The sequence below is a fragment of the Mesoplodon bidens genome (genome assembly GCF_964165515.1).
Source record: "Mesoplodon bidens genome assembly, chromosome: 14".
NCBI lineage: Eukaryota > Metazoa > Chordata > Mammalia > Artiodactyla > Ziphiidae > Mesoplodon > Mesoplodon bidens.
The window spans coordinates 13,837,557-13,853,550 of record NC_138170.1 but is presented as its reverse complement, the minus strand read 5'-3'; the positions used below and the strand labels follow the sequence as shown (position 1 = coordinate 13,853,550).

Here is a 15,994-nt window from a genome sequence, read left to right as displayed (position 1 = left end):
TCGGCAAGATTTAGTAGCCACAAGTGCTGCTCCCAGATTATTTGGGGTGTTGGCCTTCTGGGCATGTCCTGGACGGTACTTCCCTTCCCCCATAGAGTCAGGAGTGAACTGCTTTGACCCATGGATTGTGTGTGGAAGTTACACAGGCCCTTTCCAGCTGGAAGCTTGAAGAGCCTGTGTGGCCACACAGTGGCTGTTCTCTCAGCTGGGACCTGGAGAAAGAGGACCTGGGGCAGAGCCCCTAGGTGGCGTGCTGAGAATTAAAGTCTTGTCTTTTTAAACCCTAAGGTTTGGGGTATTTGTGACCACAGTGTGTGTCGTTTTGAGGTTGTTTCTTACTACTGTGCTATCCTGACTGATATAGAAAGAAATGCCCCTCTTCTGCTTGGCACCAAGTGGTGCTTGGAGCTGCAGCATCCATCTGATGACTGAGAGATAAAGATAACACACTGAGAAAGGATGCTGGAGAAGAAAGATGGAAAGGGAACCTGGGTCCCTGGGGTAGAGCCACTGAATTAGCCCTCGGGCTTTCCTACCCCCAGCCTCCCTGTTATATGAGAAGACAAAGTCCTTATTCATGGCCTCTGGTAGGTATTGTTACTTGCAGCTGCACAGGTGGTATGGTGGACAGAGCAATGGCCCACCAAAGACGTTCATAGCCTAATCCCCAGAACCTGTATGTTATCTCACCTGCGGAAGGGGATGTTGCTGGTGTGATTAAATTACAGATATGGAAACAAGGAGATTATCCTGAATTATCTGGGTGGGCCCAATGTAATCACCAGAGTCCTTCTAAGAGGGAGGCAAGAAGTTCCAAGTCAGGAGACCAGCAAGGAAACAGAGGTTGTTGGGATGCACTTTGAAGATGGAGGAAGGGGCTGGGACCCTACAAATGCAGGCAACTTCTAGAAGCTGGAAAAGATGAGGAAAGGGATTTTTCTCCTGGAGCCTCCAGGAAGGATCCAGCTCTGCCAACACCTTGATTTTTAGTCCTATAAGATCTATTTTAGACTTCTGACCTCCAGAACTTTAACAATAAATGTTTGTTACACAAGCCGTAGGAAACTGATACAAGTGACGTCCATTAACCTAATGACAGCAGACAGCCACCCAACTGCCAGCTACACTACACCCCCAAGAGTCATCTCCCCAGCAGGGTGGTCTTTGGAAGCTCACATTTCCTTCATACTTAAAAGGAGAATCAATAAAGTATATGATACTTAACAGAGAGGAAAGGAATGAACATTTGTCACTTGTTAAAACAACAGAAGGAGGGTGCTGGGAGATGAGTTAGTGTTTGTTCGTTGCCTTGTTCTGTTTGCATCTCCCAGCTACTGTGCAGGCCTGGGCCACCCCCAGATTACAGTAATATTAAAGTTCATTGGAATGCCCAATTTGGGGGTGGCAAGGATTTGAGCTGAGCTGCAGCTGAGTTGGGTCTGTAACAGGGAAGGGCCAAATCTGACTCCATGTTGGATCTGTTTCTTTTACTTTAACCTTTGCTTTCCTCTGTTTTTGTTCACTAAAAGGATACTGTCTATACATAATGGCCTACCTCGGGGAACCCTGCCCCTCTGCCTGAATGTTAAACCAAAGTGCCTTTGTTCAGGGAAACATCGGGACCCTGTCCACCTGTGGATGGCTACAAGAAAGCAGAAATTAACACATCCCCTCCCCGAGGCTGGCCATTCCAGGTGATATTTGCAAAACTTATGCCTTTTTACTGCCTTGTCTCCTCCCCCTCTCTGTGCTATAAAAGAAACTGGCATCCAGACCCCCATGAGATGGTTGTGTTGAGACTTTGCCATCTTTTCGGCCCGCTGGCTTTCATAGTAAAGTCATATTCTTTGCCTCAGCACCTCATCTTCCATTCATTGGCCTGGCTCCAGAGAGCAGAGTGAGCGTGGACTCCGTAAGGAGACCAGAGCATGGCCTGGGGCATCTTGGATCTCGGTGGCAGAGAGGCTGGCATGGGAGGTCCTCTGAGTAAGATGTCACAGCTCTGAGCAACCAGGACCCCTGTGCCCACAGCGTACCCTGTGTCTACCTCACCAACTCCCCCTGTAGGGTTCTAATACTCACTTCTTGTGGGCCAGCGACTGGAGGGACGACTGAGCCGTGGGCACGGGCGGCAGAAACTAAAGCCCCAGGGCCAGGCAGTAGAGCTTGTTCCAGGGGAGACCACTGTAAGAGCCCAGACTCCCCGGACCGTTCTTTCTTCACTTGGTGCCCAGGGAGCCGGGGCAGGGCCAGCGCGGGGGAGGAAGGGGACGAGCAGTTGAAGAGGGAGGAGACTGGCTGGCGGCGGCGTGCGGATAAGAGGGCGTGCGCTTCTCGGCCCCAAGTGCCAGCAGCTGGAGGAGGCGCGCAGGGAAGCGGCCTCGCGGACGCGCCAGAGGACGGGCGGCGCGATGGAACCGGCGCCGGACCTGGGGCTCGGGGACTCGTCCTTGCACCGCTATCTGGACTGCGAATTCTGGAGCCTCAAGAACGAGCTGCTCTGGCTTCTGGGAGGCTGCCCGCTCTTCCGGCACAGGTACCGGCCTCGTCGCCACCCCGCCCCGTGCGTCCCGCCGCCTGCCGCGTCCCCTCGGTCCCCGCGCGTTCCTGCGAGGGCGAGGGCGAGATGGGGGTGTGGGTGCTGTGACCGAGAAGCAGGTCCCTCCCGACTTGGCAGATGATGGACTGCCCTCCCCAGTCCTGTGGGCGCAGCAGAGCCGGCGACTTCATCTGCCCCTGGAGGTGTCCTCCGCCCGCCGAGCTCCCCGCTACACCGGGAGTCGGGGTGCACGGGTGGGCCCCCGCAGCGGCGGGCGGGGTGCTCGGCCGAGAGTGGTGGCTGGAAGGATCGGCCTTGCTTCTAAACCTGTTTCTTGACTCCCCGCCTCCGCGTGTCCCACCCCTGCACGGAAGAAGGGTCAGAAAACCCAGGATGAGGCGGGAGTGGAGCGCGCCCAGGGCCACCGTGCAACCCTGTCCGGACCAGGAGCGCGGAAACGGGGGCAGAACAGCGTCATCTCGGGTCGTGCCTGCCGGGAAGTGAGGGGATTTTCCCGGCACAGGGGTGGACTGGCTCTGCCTAGGGTGTGTCTGGTCGTCGGCGTGGGGCAGGCTCCCAGGGGCCCCGCGGAGCCCAGGTGTGCAGAGAGGCAGCCTAACAGCAGCTGAGGTGCTTGGGTTGTAAGGTGGGCTCAGGCCCACGAGGTCATTTGATGACAGGACAGCCCTGAGAAGTGGGCAGAGGGCTTGGTGCAGCCTAAGTTTTCAGAGGGAGAAAATAACCCAGGGACCGGCCAGTCAGGACCAGAACTCAACCCTTGTGTCTCAATGGGGACTGTTTCTCCTGTGCTCTGTTGGGCGGCTGACCCCATCTCAGGCCGTCTGATAAGCCCACTTTTAGAATCAGGCTTTGGAATTTTAGTTTAAGAAAGCTCCAGTTAAGAACACCAGTATGTTCCGAAGGAAGATTAACTACTTAGCCCACGTCTCAAGGTTGAGCTGGGCTGAGAGGGAAGGAGATGCTTGGAGTAAAAGCAGCCTGTCCTTGGCCAGAAAGCTGCGGTTTCTGCCCTGGTGGTACCCAGTGGGGAGAGGGGAGCTTAGGGAAGGTGAAAGCTGACAGGTGTGAGATGGTGGGTGTGCCTTTGAGTGTCTCCCCACCTTCTTTTTCCTTCTCTCTCACACCCAGTTCTTTTTTTTTTTAAATTAATTAATTTATTTATTTTTGGCTGTGTTGGGTCTTGTCTCTGTGTGAGGGCTCTCTCCAGTTGCGGAGAGCAGGGGCCACTCCCCATCAAGGTGCGCGGGCCTCTCACTATCACGGCCCCTCCCATTGTGGAGAACAGGCTCCAGACACACGGGCTCAGTAGCTGTGGCCCACGGACCCAGTTGCTCCGCGGCATGTGGGAACCTCCCAGACCAGGGCTCGAACCCGTGTCTCCTGCACTGGCAGGCAGATTCTCAACCACTGTGCCACCAGGAAGCCCTCACACCTAGTTCTTTATGTCATGATTCTCAAAGCGTGGTCCAGGGACTCTGGGCGGTACCCAAGACTGTCCCAGGAGCTTCACAAGTTAGAAATTATTTTAGTCATAATATGAAGCAGTTATTGGCCTTTTCATTCTCATTTTCTCACAAATGTACAGTGGTAGTTCCCAGAGACTACATGATGTATAATTTTCCAACATGTCTGCAGAAGCAGATATGAGGATCCAGCAGTTTTAAGGCAGATATGAAAGAGATTTGTAAAAATGCAGAACAATGCCACTTTTCTAATTAAATTTTAATACTTTTATTTTTGAATGATTTAATAAATATTTGAACAGTTTTTCTGTTATAATTTCTAAGATGATAAATACCAATAGATATTTGGGGCCCCCAATAATTTTTTTAAAGACAATTTTAAAGAGCAGTTTTAGGTTTACAACAAAATTGAGAGGGAGGAACAGAGATATCCCATAAACCCCCTGTCCCCACACAGACATAGCCCCTCCTCCATTATTAACATCACTCACCAGAATGGTACTTGTTTTTTGTTTTTGTGTGTGTGTATTTTTTTAATCAAAAATGAATCTATTGATTTATCATAATCACTGAGTCCACAGTTTACATTACAGTTCGCTCTTGGTGTTGTACTTTCTGTGGGTTTGGACAAAAGTATAATGACATGTACCCATCATTTGGTATCATACAGAGTATTTTCACCAAAAAGAAAAAAAAAAGGAGAAAAAGAAAAAGGTACAAATTACCCTAACAAACACTTTTCCATGCTGTCCAGTTCTTGCTTATTGACTTCATAATTTCAGAGTTGAAATAAGAGCCTAAATTTCATATTGTTTTTCCCCAGTGATTACAGATTGTGCTGTCTGCTTGAATGTTCACATTGTGTCGGATTTGATCTTACTGGGGGTTAGAAGACAGTGATCCTGATTTCTCAATGTGTTTTTTTTTTTTAACATTCTGCTGCAGTAAAATGCTCCATGGGAGGCAAGAAATAAAGCTTCTCTAGCCACAGATTCACTGAGGCAAGGTGAGGCCTCCTGTGGCCGGTCTCCCCTCCCCAGGGCTTTGAAGTTCAAGTAGGTATGGGAGGGGGTGGGGTTCATTAGTGTGAGTGCTGTGTGTATAGTGGGAAGTTTGTACAGGGTCCGGCACTCCCAGGACATAAGAGCCCAGGAAACAGTTTGCTTCCAAAAAAACAAAAACCTGGTTGTGCAGTTTTCTGTGCACATCATAGCTGCCCTCAGTGCAGGGATTCATCCACTAGTCCGCCTCCCCAGGTGTGGTGTGGGCACAGCCAAGTTCCCCCGTCTCTCCCCAAGACCAGCTTGCCAGGCCGAGTCCTCCCTGTCCCTACTCAGGTGGAGGGTCCCCCAGGCTCCGGGAATGCCCCGGCTGCTGAGGGTCACACCTGCCCTGTGGTGCATAGGACAGCATGCCCTTGACTGGGACCCCAGAGGATTCTGGGCCACTTGAGGCTCCTCCCTGGGGTTTGCAGGGAATATTTAAAAGCAACATCTGAAATGAGATAAGCTTTTAAAATGTTTTTGAGTTTGTTTCTTGGCAAACCGGAGCTCTCTCCTGAGGGCCTGGCGGGCGAGTGGGTGTGCACAATGCGAGGCTTACAGGCCCCACTAGACATTTCTGGGCCCCCAAGCCCCCCTCACCACCCTTCCTCAGGGCTCCCCTCCCTGGCCTGGCTGTGCTGGGCCTGCCTGCTTACCCCTCCCCCTTTTTTCTCTTCACTGCCTTTTCTTTCCTTCCCTGGAGCAATGCACATTTCTCTTCCTTAACTTTTGCAAAGGTTTAGTTTTTCCCCTCAGTCTTCTATATACATGCAAGTATTTCATGAAAAACTTCTCATTGCAAAGAGTTAAATAATATGGAAAATGTGAAAGTTTCTTAAACTGTCCCCTCGCCCAACCACTTTTTCTTTTCTTTTCTTTTTTTTTTTTTTTTTTGCGGTCCGCGGGCCTCTCACTGTTGTGGCCTCTCCCGTTGCGGAGCACAGGCTCCGGATGCGCAGGCTCAGCGGCCATGGCTCACGGGCCCAGCCGCTCCGTGGCACGTGGGATCTTCCCGGACCGGGGCACGAACCCGTGTCCCCTGCATCGGCAGGCGGACTCTCAACCACTGCGCCACCAGGGAAGCCCCCTTTTTCTTTTTGATTGTGGTGAAATATACAGAAAATAAAATTTACCATTTTAACCATTTTTAAGTGTGCAGTGGCATTAGGTACATTCACAATGCTGTGCGACCATCACCCCCGTCCATCTCCAGAACTTCGGCCTCCTCACAGTTTGAAACTCCTACTCATTAAACACTAACTCCCCTTTCCTCCCTCCCCACAGCCCCCGGCAACCACCATTCTACTTTCTGTCTCTATGAATTTGACTACTGTAGTTACTTCACATAAGTGGAATCATACAATATTTGTCCTTTGGAGTCTGGCTTATGCACTTAGCAGAGTGTCCTGAAGGTTCGTCCATAGTGTGACACGTGACAGAACCTCCTTCCTTTTTAAGGCTGGATAACACTCCACTGCATGGATAGACCACATTTTGTTTACCCATTCATTTGTTGATGGACTTTTGGTCCTCCGACCACTTTGAATACTTTAGTGTGTTGTAGGGTTTTTTTCTACTTTTTCTATTTTCCTATGAGTTCACATATACATGCGAACATTTTCTTATATAAACAGGGTCATACTGTGTGTTTTGTCCTACAGTTTGCTCTTGTACAATTTAATTTTTATGGTCATGATACAATGTATGAACCTATGAGGTTTGGAGTGAAAAGCACCCACCCCTGTTCCACCCCCCCTTCATCCCTCATCCCGTTTCCTCACTGGCAAACACTTGCAAGTCTTTCATTGGATTCTTATGTTATTTACCTCTATTTCCTTAAAAGCACACGTAAGCAGCTACTTCTTGATTATATAATGACTTACTCGTATAGAAAATGAAGATTCCCACTAATGCCCACTTTCTTTCCTTATTCCCCCAAATCCGTGCATCCCCATTTTTACTTAAATCAGTATCCAATGTTCACAACGCTGTGACTACATAAGTATTATTCTCAGCCATGCCCCTTAGTGTACCATATTTCATTTCCTTTCTTTCACAACTTTTGGTGTTCGTTTGGGCTAACCATTGCCCCTTTTATTCATTTGCTTAGTTTTGTATAAACTCATCACTCACTGGCCTCCACACTTTTGGATAGAACAGTTGCACTCCTCTCAATTTGGTCAAACCTGTCAGGTAACTGGCAGTTCTGTCCCTCCTGGCCCCTCACGGACACATCCATCCAGGAGGCCTCCTTCTGGGGCTTTAGTCTGGACTGGCTTTACCATTGTCTTCACCATTATCTTGGGAATTTCCTTTGCATCTCCTCTATAGTCAAGTCACTGTTTCCCCAGGCCTTCTCTTTTTTAGTTACCCTTTGTGGAGGATTAGAGATGGCCACAAGTTCTTTAACACTGCTCCCGTTGAGAGGTGTGGTTTGTGAACCCTCCCCTTGAATCTGGGTGGCTTATGACTGCTTTGACCCACAGGATATGGCTGAAGTGACAATGTGCCAGTGTCCAGGCTCAGGCCTAAAGTGACCGGTACCTTCCACTTCCTGTCTCTTGAGGCCCCAAGCTTCCGTGTGAAAAGTTCTACCAGCCTATGGCTGCCATGCTGTGAGGAAGCCTGAGCTGGTCCATGTAGAGATGCCCCATAGAGAGATGCTGACCATTCCCGACTGCTCCAGCCTCCAGCCATGTAAGTCATTTAAGCTGGGGCCCCAGACACTGAGAAGCAGAGACATGCCATCTCTACTTGATCCTGTGTGTCCAAATTCCTGTTAGAAAGAGTAGTGAGATATAATGATAATGAATTGTTGTTTTAAGCCACTAAGTTTTGGGGTACATTGTTACCATAGCCATAGATAACCAGGACAGTCTCTCATCTAATAGCTTCTTGAGAAAGGATACCAGAGAGTTAACTTTTTGAGATTTTTGAGATCTTCATATCTGAAAATATTTACTATCAAAATCGGCTGAATATTTGTACAGGTGTAGAATTCTAGGCTGGAAGTAAAATTTCCCCCAGAATTTTAAAGACATTATGCCATTGCTTTCAAGTATCCAACATTGTTATTAATGAATCTGATCGCTTCTGCACCCTGGCATTTTAATATATAAATATATGACTTGTTTTTCTTCCTCCCTCCTGGAAGTTTCTAGGGCTTTCTTTTTAGCACTGGTTTTATGGAATTTCACCATGTTGTGGCTTGACATGGGCCTCTTTTTCTTTCATTATGGGGGGCATGCGATGGGCTCTTTTAATTTGGAAGCTCATGTTCTTCAACTATTTGCACTGCTCTCTTATATGGACTCCTTTTGTTCACATGTTGGACCTCCTGGGCTTGTCTTCTAGTTTCCTAATCCTTTTCATCTCTTTACCTTTTCATTCTAATTCCTGGGAGATTTTCTCAACTTTATCTTCCAACTGTTCTTGAGTCATTTTAAATATCTACTATTGTATTTTTAATTTTCAAAAGTTCTTTAAGTTCTTTATTCCTTTTTTATAGCATCTGTTCTTGTTTTCTGGTTGCAAAGTCTCTTATTTCTTCGGAATAGTTGATGATAACTTTTGAGATGTTTCTTTCTGTTCTCTGCTTTGTCTCTATTTCCTTTGAGTTCCTTTTTCTTTTGCCATTTGTACTTTTGACCTCTGGCTTTCATGTCTGAGGCTTTTGTTAAATGTCTAGTCAATCTTGGGTGTTTGTTCAAAGTAGTAGTGAAGTGAGTAATATGAGCAAAATGCTGATTGTAATCAGGCAGGGTCCTTGGCCACAGGCTCTCTTTTTTTTTTTTTTTTTTTGCGGTACATGGGCCTCTCACTGTTGTGGCCTCTCCCACTGTGGAGCACAGGCTCCGGACGTGCAGGCCCAGCGGCCATGGTTCACAGGCCCAGCTGCTCCACGGCATGTGGGATCTTCCCGGACCAGGGCACGAACCCATGTCCCCTGCATCGGCAGGCGGGCTCTCAACCACTGCACCACCAAGGAAGCCCCAACCACAGGCTTTCTTGGTCAGAGGGAACCTTCCTTTCAGTGGCAGACCAGTATTAGTGTTTTGTTTTGGTCAGGGTTAATTTCTCCAGAGATGAATCTTTTCGTCCCTGAGGGATGGGTGCATGGAGAATGAATGACAGGTCATAAGCCCAGGTGCCTGAAAGGATGGTGAGCAGGGATCCTCCGTGTATGACTTTATGCTCATTAGAAAATGATGCTCCTCTTATGTGTGAAATCTAAAAAAGCTGTGAACTCATAAAAACAGAGTGGAATCGTGGTTACCAGGGGCTGGGTGGTAGGAAGAATAAGAGAGATGTTGTTTAAAGGTACAAACTTGCAACCAGTAGATAAAAAAGGCCTGGAGAGCTAAGGCATAGTATAGTGAGTATAGAAAATAATATTATATTATAAACATCAAACTTGGTAAAGACAAGGCTTTTTTTTTCTTATTGAAGTATCGTCGATTTACAATATTGTGTTAGTTGCTGATGTACAGCAAAGTGATTCATATATATATATATATACATGTACACACACATATATATATGAATATATATATATTCTTTTCCATTATGGTTTATTACAAGGCATTGAATAAGTTCCCTGTGCTATACAGTAAGTCCTTGTTGTATATCTATTTGATATATAGTATTTTATATCTGCTAATCCCAAACTCCTAATTTATCCCTCCCCCACCCCTTGTAACCTTTGGTAACCATAAGTTTGTTTTGTATGAAGTTTGTTTTGTATGTCTGTGAGTCTGTTTCTGTTTCATAAATAAGTTCATTTGTATTATTTTTTTAGATTCCACATGTAAGTGATATATAATATTTGTCTTTCTCTGTTTGATTTACTTCACTTGGTATGATAATCTCTAGGTCCATCCATGTTCCTGCAAATGGCATTATTTCATTCTTTTTTATGGCTGAGTAGTAGTCCGTTGTATATATGTACCATATCTTCTTTATCCATTCCTCTGTCAATTGACACATAGGTTGCTTCTATGTCTCAGCTATTGTGAATAGTGTTGTTATGAACATTGGTGTGCTGATTCCTTTTTTTTTTTTTTACAAAGTTAGCATAAATTAAGCCAACAATATACTCTTTAGACATACCTGGATATGTGAGAAACTCTATAAAATGAAAGTAAAGGAATGCTAAACCAAGATTCTAGAGGATTGGAGGGGGAGGGCAGAGAGATGGGAGGGGGACACATGGGTGTGGTTAGAAGTTACTGTCATTGTGCTAGTTCTCCAACTGGGTGAGGGTGTTTATCATAGATTTAAAATGATGACTTAGCCCGTGTTGCCTCCCAGTTATGGTTGTAAAAGTCAGAATTGTTTCCTGGTTGGACCAACAGTTGGAAGAAAAGAAAATAGTAAACTAACCAAGGGTCCCTCCACAGGATACTGGCAGAGAGAGAGACAGGAAGAGACTGAGAGAGAGACTGAGAGAAAGAGAGATCTAGAGAAAGGAACTAAAACCCCTGCCGGTAAAAGGCCAGGAGACTCAGTGGTCCCACTTCCCCTTCACAGGGCTGTCTGTGCAGTTGGTTGCACACTTTTTATATTTGATCTCTCATCTGACTCTCAAAGGGGATAATGATGACGTGTGAAAAGGGAATAGTTCTGGTGAAAAACGTAGAGAGGAGAGGACAGAGACAGTGAAGAGGTGGGATCTGCAGGATTTGATCATTATAAATTCTGTTTACTAATTTAATGTGAGAAATTCCCTTAGAGAAGATCGTGATGTATCAATAAATACCTGGGTGATTATAAATGCTAGCTTTATTGTAACATTGGTTTGTAACTCCACTTTTTGTTTTCTACCTGCTTTAAGAGACCAATACAAAAAGACAACATGCGTTGGGAAGGATGTAGACAAACCGGAACCCTTGTACGCTGTGGTGGGAACACAAAATGGTGTAGCCACTGTGGAGAACAGTATGGAAGTTCCTCAAAAATTAAATATAGAACTACCATGTACAGCACAGGGAATATAGCCAGTATTTTATAATAACTTTAAATGGAGTATAATCTATACAATTTTTGAATCACTATGTTGGATACCTGAAGCTAATACAATATTGTAAGTCAACTATACGTCAGTTTTAAAAAGTGATTGGGAAATAAATAAATAATAAAAAATTAGGGCAAGGGGAAAAAACCATAAGGAAGATACAAACCTAGTATAGTAGTACTACTTAAGGCAAAATGTTTGGGTAATTACAGGTCAATGAAAACAACAGTAATAATACCTAACATTTATTGGCTGGCCAAAATGTTTGTTCGGGTTTTTCTGTAACATCTTATGGAAAAGCCCAGGCGAACTTGTTGGCCAACCCAATAGTAATTTCTTTTCTTCCTCGTTTGCCACAGTGTTAATGAAGTAAACGTTTGTCTTCACATCACGCCTCTTCCCAGAACTTCCTAGGTTTTCATTTGGGCATGTGACCCTCTCCCGTAGGTTGTATAATTCAGAGAAAGTAGACCAGTCACCTCATCGACCCCCCACCTTGACAAAGGGATTGACCTGTAACCCTGAGGAAGCCAGTGCTACTCCGGTTGGTACAGGAATAGTCCCGTGATCCAATTTTGGCCAATAAAATAGGAAAGGAGGTTTCTGAGGGCTCCTGGGAAAGATGCTTCCTTGCTTATCTGAGAGATCTTCCGGATGGGCACGCCCTCTCATCTTGGATGCAGTGGAGTCTGAATGTGAGGCTGGCTAGGCGTGCAGCCATTTTGTCACCAAGAGGGAAGCCAGCCCTAGGAGGAAGTGACTCACAGAGGCAGGGCATGATTGAGCCAGGGAGTCAGACGTGCCCTGAACCCTGCCCCTTGTCCTGTCTCTGCAGTTCCGAGAAGTAGCAAGTTCTCTTTACTGTTCAGGCCACTGTGAGTTGGGTTTCAACCAAACTTTTGGTTTTCAACCAGAAGCACCCCAATTAGTTTGCTTTTATTTCACTTTTGTTTCACTTGCAGAGACAGAAACACAGCTCACCTTGGCTTCAGGCACAGAGGCTGGCATTCAGGTTGCTGGGGTGACACAGCCAGGAGTCCTCAGCTCTGCTCTCCTCACGTCCAGACAGACCCTGGCCACCTTGTGGCCTTTGGAGCTTTGGGTGCATGTCTCACAGCTCAGCAGCCAGGCTGGAAGAGAGAGACTCTTCTTGGCTTCCAGCCTGGCCCACGTCACCCTCATTGGCTCAGCTGGCCATTGCCCATTGCCTTTCCTTGAAGTGGCCCCTGGGGCGGGTCACCAACCAGAACCACGTGGGTGGGGGAGGGAGTGGGAGGCTGCCAAAGACAAAAGGAGGTGCTGTGGCCCAGAAAAGGGGAAATGCATGCCAGACTCACAGAGCACTGGGCACCCATCCTTGGCTTCTTCCTGAGTCTCTGGGTCACGGCAGTGAGTGAAGGATGTCTCAGAAGAGCACCTGGGAAGCCAGGTCAGGCATTTCTGCCTTGAATGGGGGCACTTAAACACTGCCTGGTAAGTTCCCTCCCCCTTCCTCTGGCCGTGACTTTGATCTGAAGCTGGGCAATAGCTTGGCTTTTCTGGGCAGAGACTTGCTGATTGATTCCAAAAGGAAATGTTATGCATGCAAGGGACCAATGTCTGTGTAGAGAGACGAGGGGTCATGGGTGCTCATTCCTCTCAGCCTTGGGAGGGACTGCAATTTCGGAGGAAATCAGGCCTGTTTTCTAACCGGAGCCATTCTGACTGTGTCATGAGATCTCAGAACCGGCGCTGTTTTCGGGGTGCCGTCCCGCAGCCCTCTGCCCGCTTCTTTCCCTGCCAGGGAGCTGAGATTCTCCTGTGACCTCCTGTTAGTGTGGGTATGTTTTTACTTTTATTTACTTCGTTGCACCGAGCTTTGATAGCATCTCTTTTCTTTCTAAGTTCCCTTCTGTCCATCCTCTACCTTACAATCACATCCAGGCTACAACGTTTATACTCTGTTCTCCCTCCGTGAATAAAGCTTTGCAGGTGGGTTGATTCCAGGAGCTGAGATTGGTTCTTACGTGGTTATGACCGTGACAAAAAGTGACTGCAGGGCCCCTGATTACTTGCCCTTCTCTTCACAGGGATGGCTCTATGGACCATGTGCAAACCTCTGTTTCTTTTGACACTATTTATGGACTTATTGTGGGAACTCAGACATCACGGGAGACCCCTCAGACCCCCAGGGTCTCTCCCCATGCCCTCTTGGCAGCCATGGGAGAGTGTTGACCTCCTCTTTGCCCTTCAGGGACCCCAGGTTTGAAGTCCAGGTCATCACGGGCCCCTGAGGGAATCTCCATGGGCATCTTCCCATTTACCTGTAAATGGACAGGTAGGTGGACAGGTAGCTCTCAAGGTCTAGGAGGGAACCCTGGCTCCTGTGCATGTTAGACTCACTGAGGGTGCCTCCTACACACCCAGTGAAAGGATTTGTTGTTGAAGATGATGGATTTGCCCTCTAGATCTTCTCCTGAAGAACTTGTGTACCATAATGTTCCACCAAAGACATCCTTTGGGTTACCAAAGGTGTCACTACAATTAGAAACAAGGAACCCCATAAGCCAGCAGACTCCGCCATCCCATGGTCAGAGCATGGTCTTAGGAGCCAGTCAAGGCCTGGTTGTACCTGTAGACTACAGGGCTGGGCATCCTCCAAGACCCTGAGCTGTCAGCCGCAAACCCATGACTGCTTTCTTCGCTAACCTCTCAGGTGCCACTCCCATCTCAGCACCTCCCACATGCACCCTAAAAAGTAACCCCCCTTGTTTGAAGCTTCAAGTCTCATTTCTAAACCAGTCACTGTCCCGGAGGTTGAGATCCCCATGGTGACCTGGACCAATCAGGAGCTGCGCCCTCGGGCAGAGCTGATGCAGCATCCCCAGGATCCTGGGCAGGGGAGGAAGAGCCCCAGCAGTAGCTGCCGCACGTACCTTTACCTAGTGAGCGACGTGCCCGAGTTGGGTGACAGTCGGTGCTTTTGTCTCGGGGGATTGTATCTGCTCCTACCCCCCGCTCACTCGGCCCCATTTCCCCTTCGCTTCCTTCCTGCTCACCCTTCCACCCCTTTCCTCCTGCCCTCCCCGCCCCACTGCCTGCCTCCCTCCCTCCCTCCTGGGACTTCCTCTCTCTGCCCACAGACACCCCACTCCTCAGCGGATCCTGCAGAGTACCTCTGTTCTCACTGCTCCGCCTTCTCTCGGGTCCTCCTGACGGAACCAGGCAAAGGTAATTGCTAAACCAAAGGCTCTCCATTCCAGAAAACAGCCAGGCCGTGCCTGGGAGGCGGCACCCATCCAGCCACGCGAGGTCTAACGCTGACATGTGCACTTTGTACGGGACCCCTCTTCCTCCTGCTCTGTCTTCCACGCTGGGCTCCAAGCCCTTTGAAGGCGGGAGCCAGCCCGGCTTGTTTTGAATTCCTGGTGTTTAGCTGGTGTAGACGCTTAATGAACGCTCAAGGAAGGAAGGGGAAAAGAAGGATGGGGAGGGAAACTCCCTTCCCCATGGTCACTGGGTCACTCAGTGGAGGCCCAGGATGCAGGGCTGGGGCCTGGAACTGCCTCCTTCAGGGATTCCTGTGAGGTTTTTGTCTCTGGGGAGGGATCTTTCCTTCGCCTTCTTCCCTTTGCTCTCCGTCTTCAGAGCCTTTCTTCCTGAGAACTTTGTAGACTGTGACCATCAGCCAAGGTACCTCTCGCCAGTTGAGGGAACGTCACAGCTAGAATTAAACCTCAGCACTTAGAAACGACCCCCTTTGCATCTTCTCAGGCGCCCGCTGGCTCAGGGCCTGCAGCCTTTGACAGTTACCGCAAGATGATTCAACAGTTTCTCTTTCATTCACCGTCTACTCATCCAGGTTGCGCGTGGTGTTCTCAGGGTGGTGTCAAGGTTTGGGGCATTGGTGGTCGGGTTGTGATCGCAGTGTTTGCTAGAAGGCAGATGGGCCCTGTGCTCACTGCCTCTGGGGAGCCATAAATGCTTGTAGCAGGGTGCACCTCACTTTTTAAGGGAGATGGAGCATTTTTGATTCTTGCTGATTTCAAAGAGAAGAGGGAGTTATCTTGGGCTGAGCTGGAGGTGTCTCCAGAAGGAAGTTACCAAAGAGACCAGGACCAAGGTGCGGGTTATTGAAGCAGAGCCCTGCTGGGACACCAGGGTTGGTTTTCAAGTTCTTGTTGGTATTTTATTCCAGAACATCTGTGCTGCCAGGAGTCACATGGTGGTCAAAAGCTTAGGTGCCAAGGATGTTCCTTGTCATGAGGACATTCGCATTTGGTATCTGAAGATGTGCTTTCCCCTAGACCAAAACTCATTTTGACTTAGAGTTAGAGAAAAACACACACCACTGCTTTTTTTTTTTTTAAGTCTATATTGAATTTGTTACAGTATTGCTTCTGTCTTGTGTTTTAGTTTTTTGGCCACAAGGCATGTGGGATCTTAGCTCCCCGACCAGGGATCGAATCCGCACCCCTAGCATTGGAAGGCGAAGTCTTAACCACTGGATCGCCAGGGAAGTCCCACACACAACTGCTTTTTTTTAAAAAATTGATTAATTAATTTTTTAGCATCTTTATTGGACTATAATTGCTTTACAATGGTTTATTAGTTTCTGCTTTATAACAAAGTGAATCAGCTATACATATACATATCCCCATATCTCCTCCCTCTTGGGTCTCCCTCCCACCCTCCCTATCCCACCCCTCTAGGTGGTCACAAAGCCCTGAGCTGATCTCCCTGGGCTATGCGGCTGCTTCCCACTAGCTATCTATTTTACATTTGGTGGTGTATGTATGTCCATGCCACTCTCTCACTTCGTCCCAGCTTACCCTTCCCACTCCCCGTGTCCTCAAGTTCATTCTCTACGTCTGCGTCTTTATTCCTGTCCAGTGGTGTGTGTGTGTGTGTGTGTGTGTGTTTTAATACACAACGG

At 47.9% G+C, this 15,994-nt stretch overlaps 1 protein-coding gene across 1 annotated transcript in view; it reads left to right on the top strand.

The window, feature by feature from the left end:
* Positions 1-2,399: 2,399 nt before the first annotated feature.
* Positions 2,400-15,994, top strand: part of ACOXL (acyl-CoA oxidase like) — a gene marked incomplete at its 3' end in the record, with an annotated part of 353,946 nt that continues 340,351 nt past the window's right edge. Inside the window, 1 exon segment of the mRNA XM_081254598.1 lies at positions 2,400-2,536. Within this exon segment, the coding sequence (XP_081110724.1) occupies positions 2,412-2,536 (125 nt within the window). The 5' untranslated portion in view covers positions 2,400-2,411.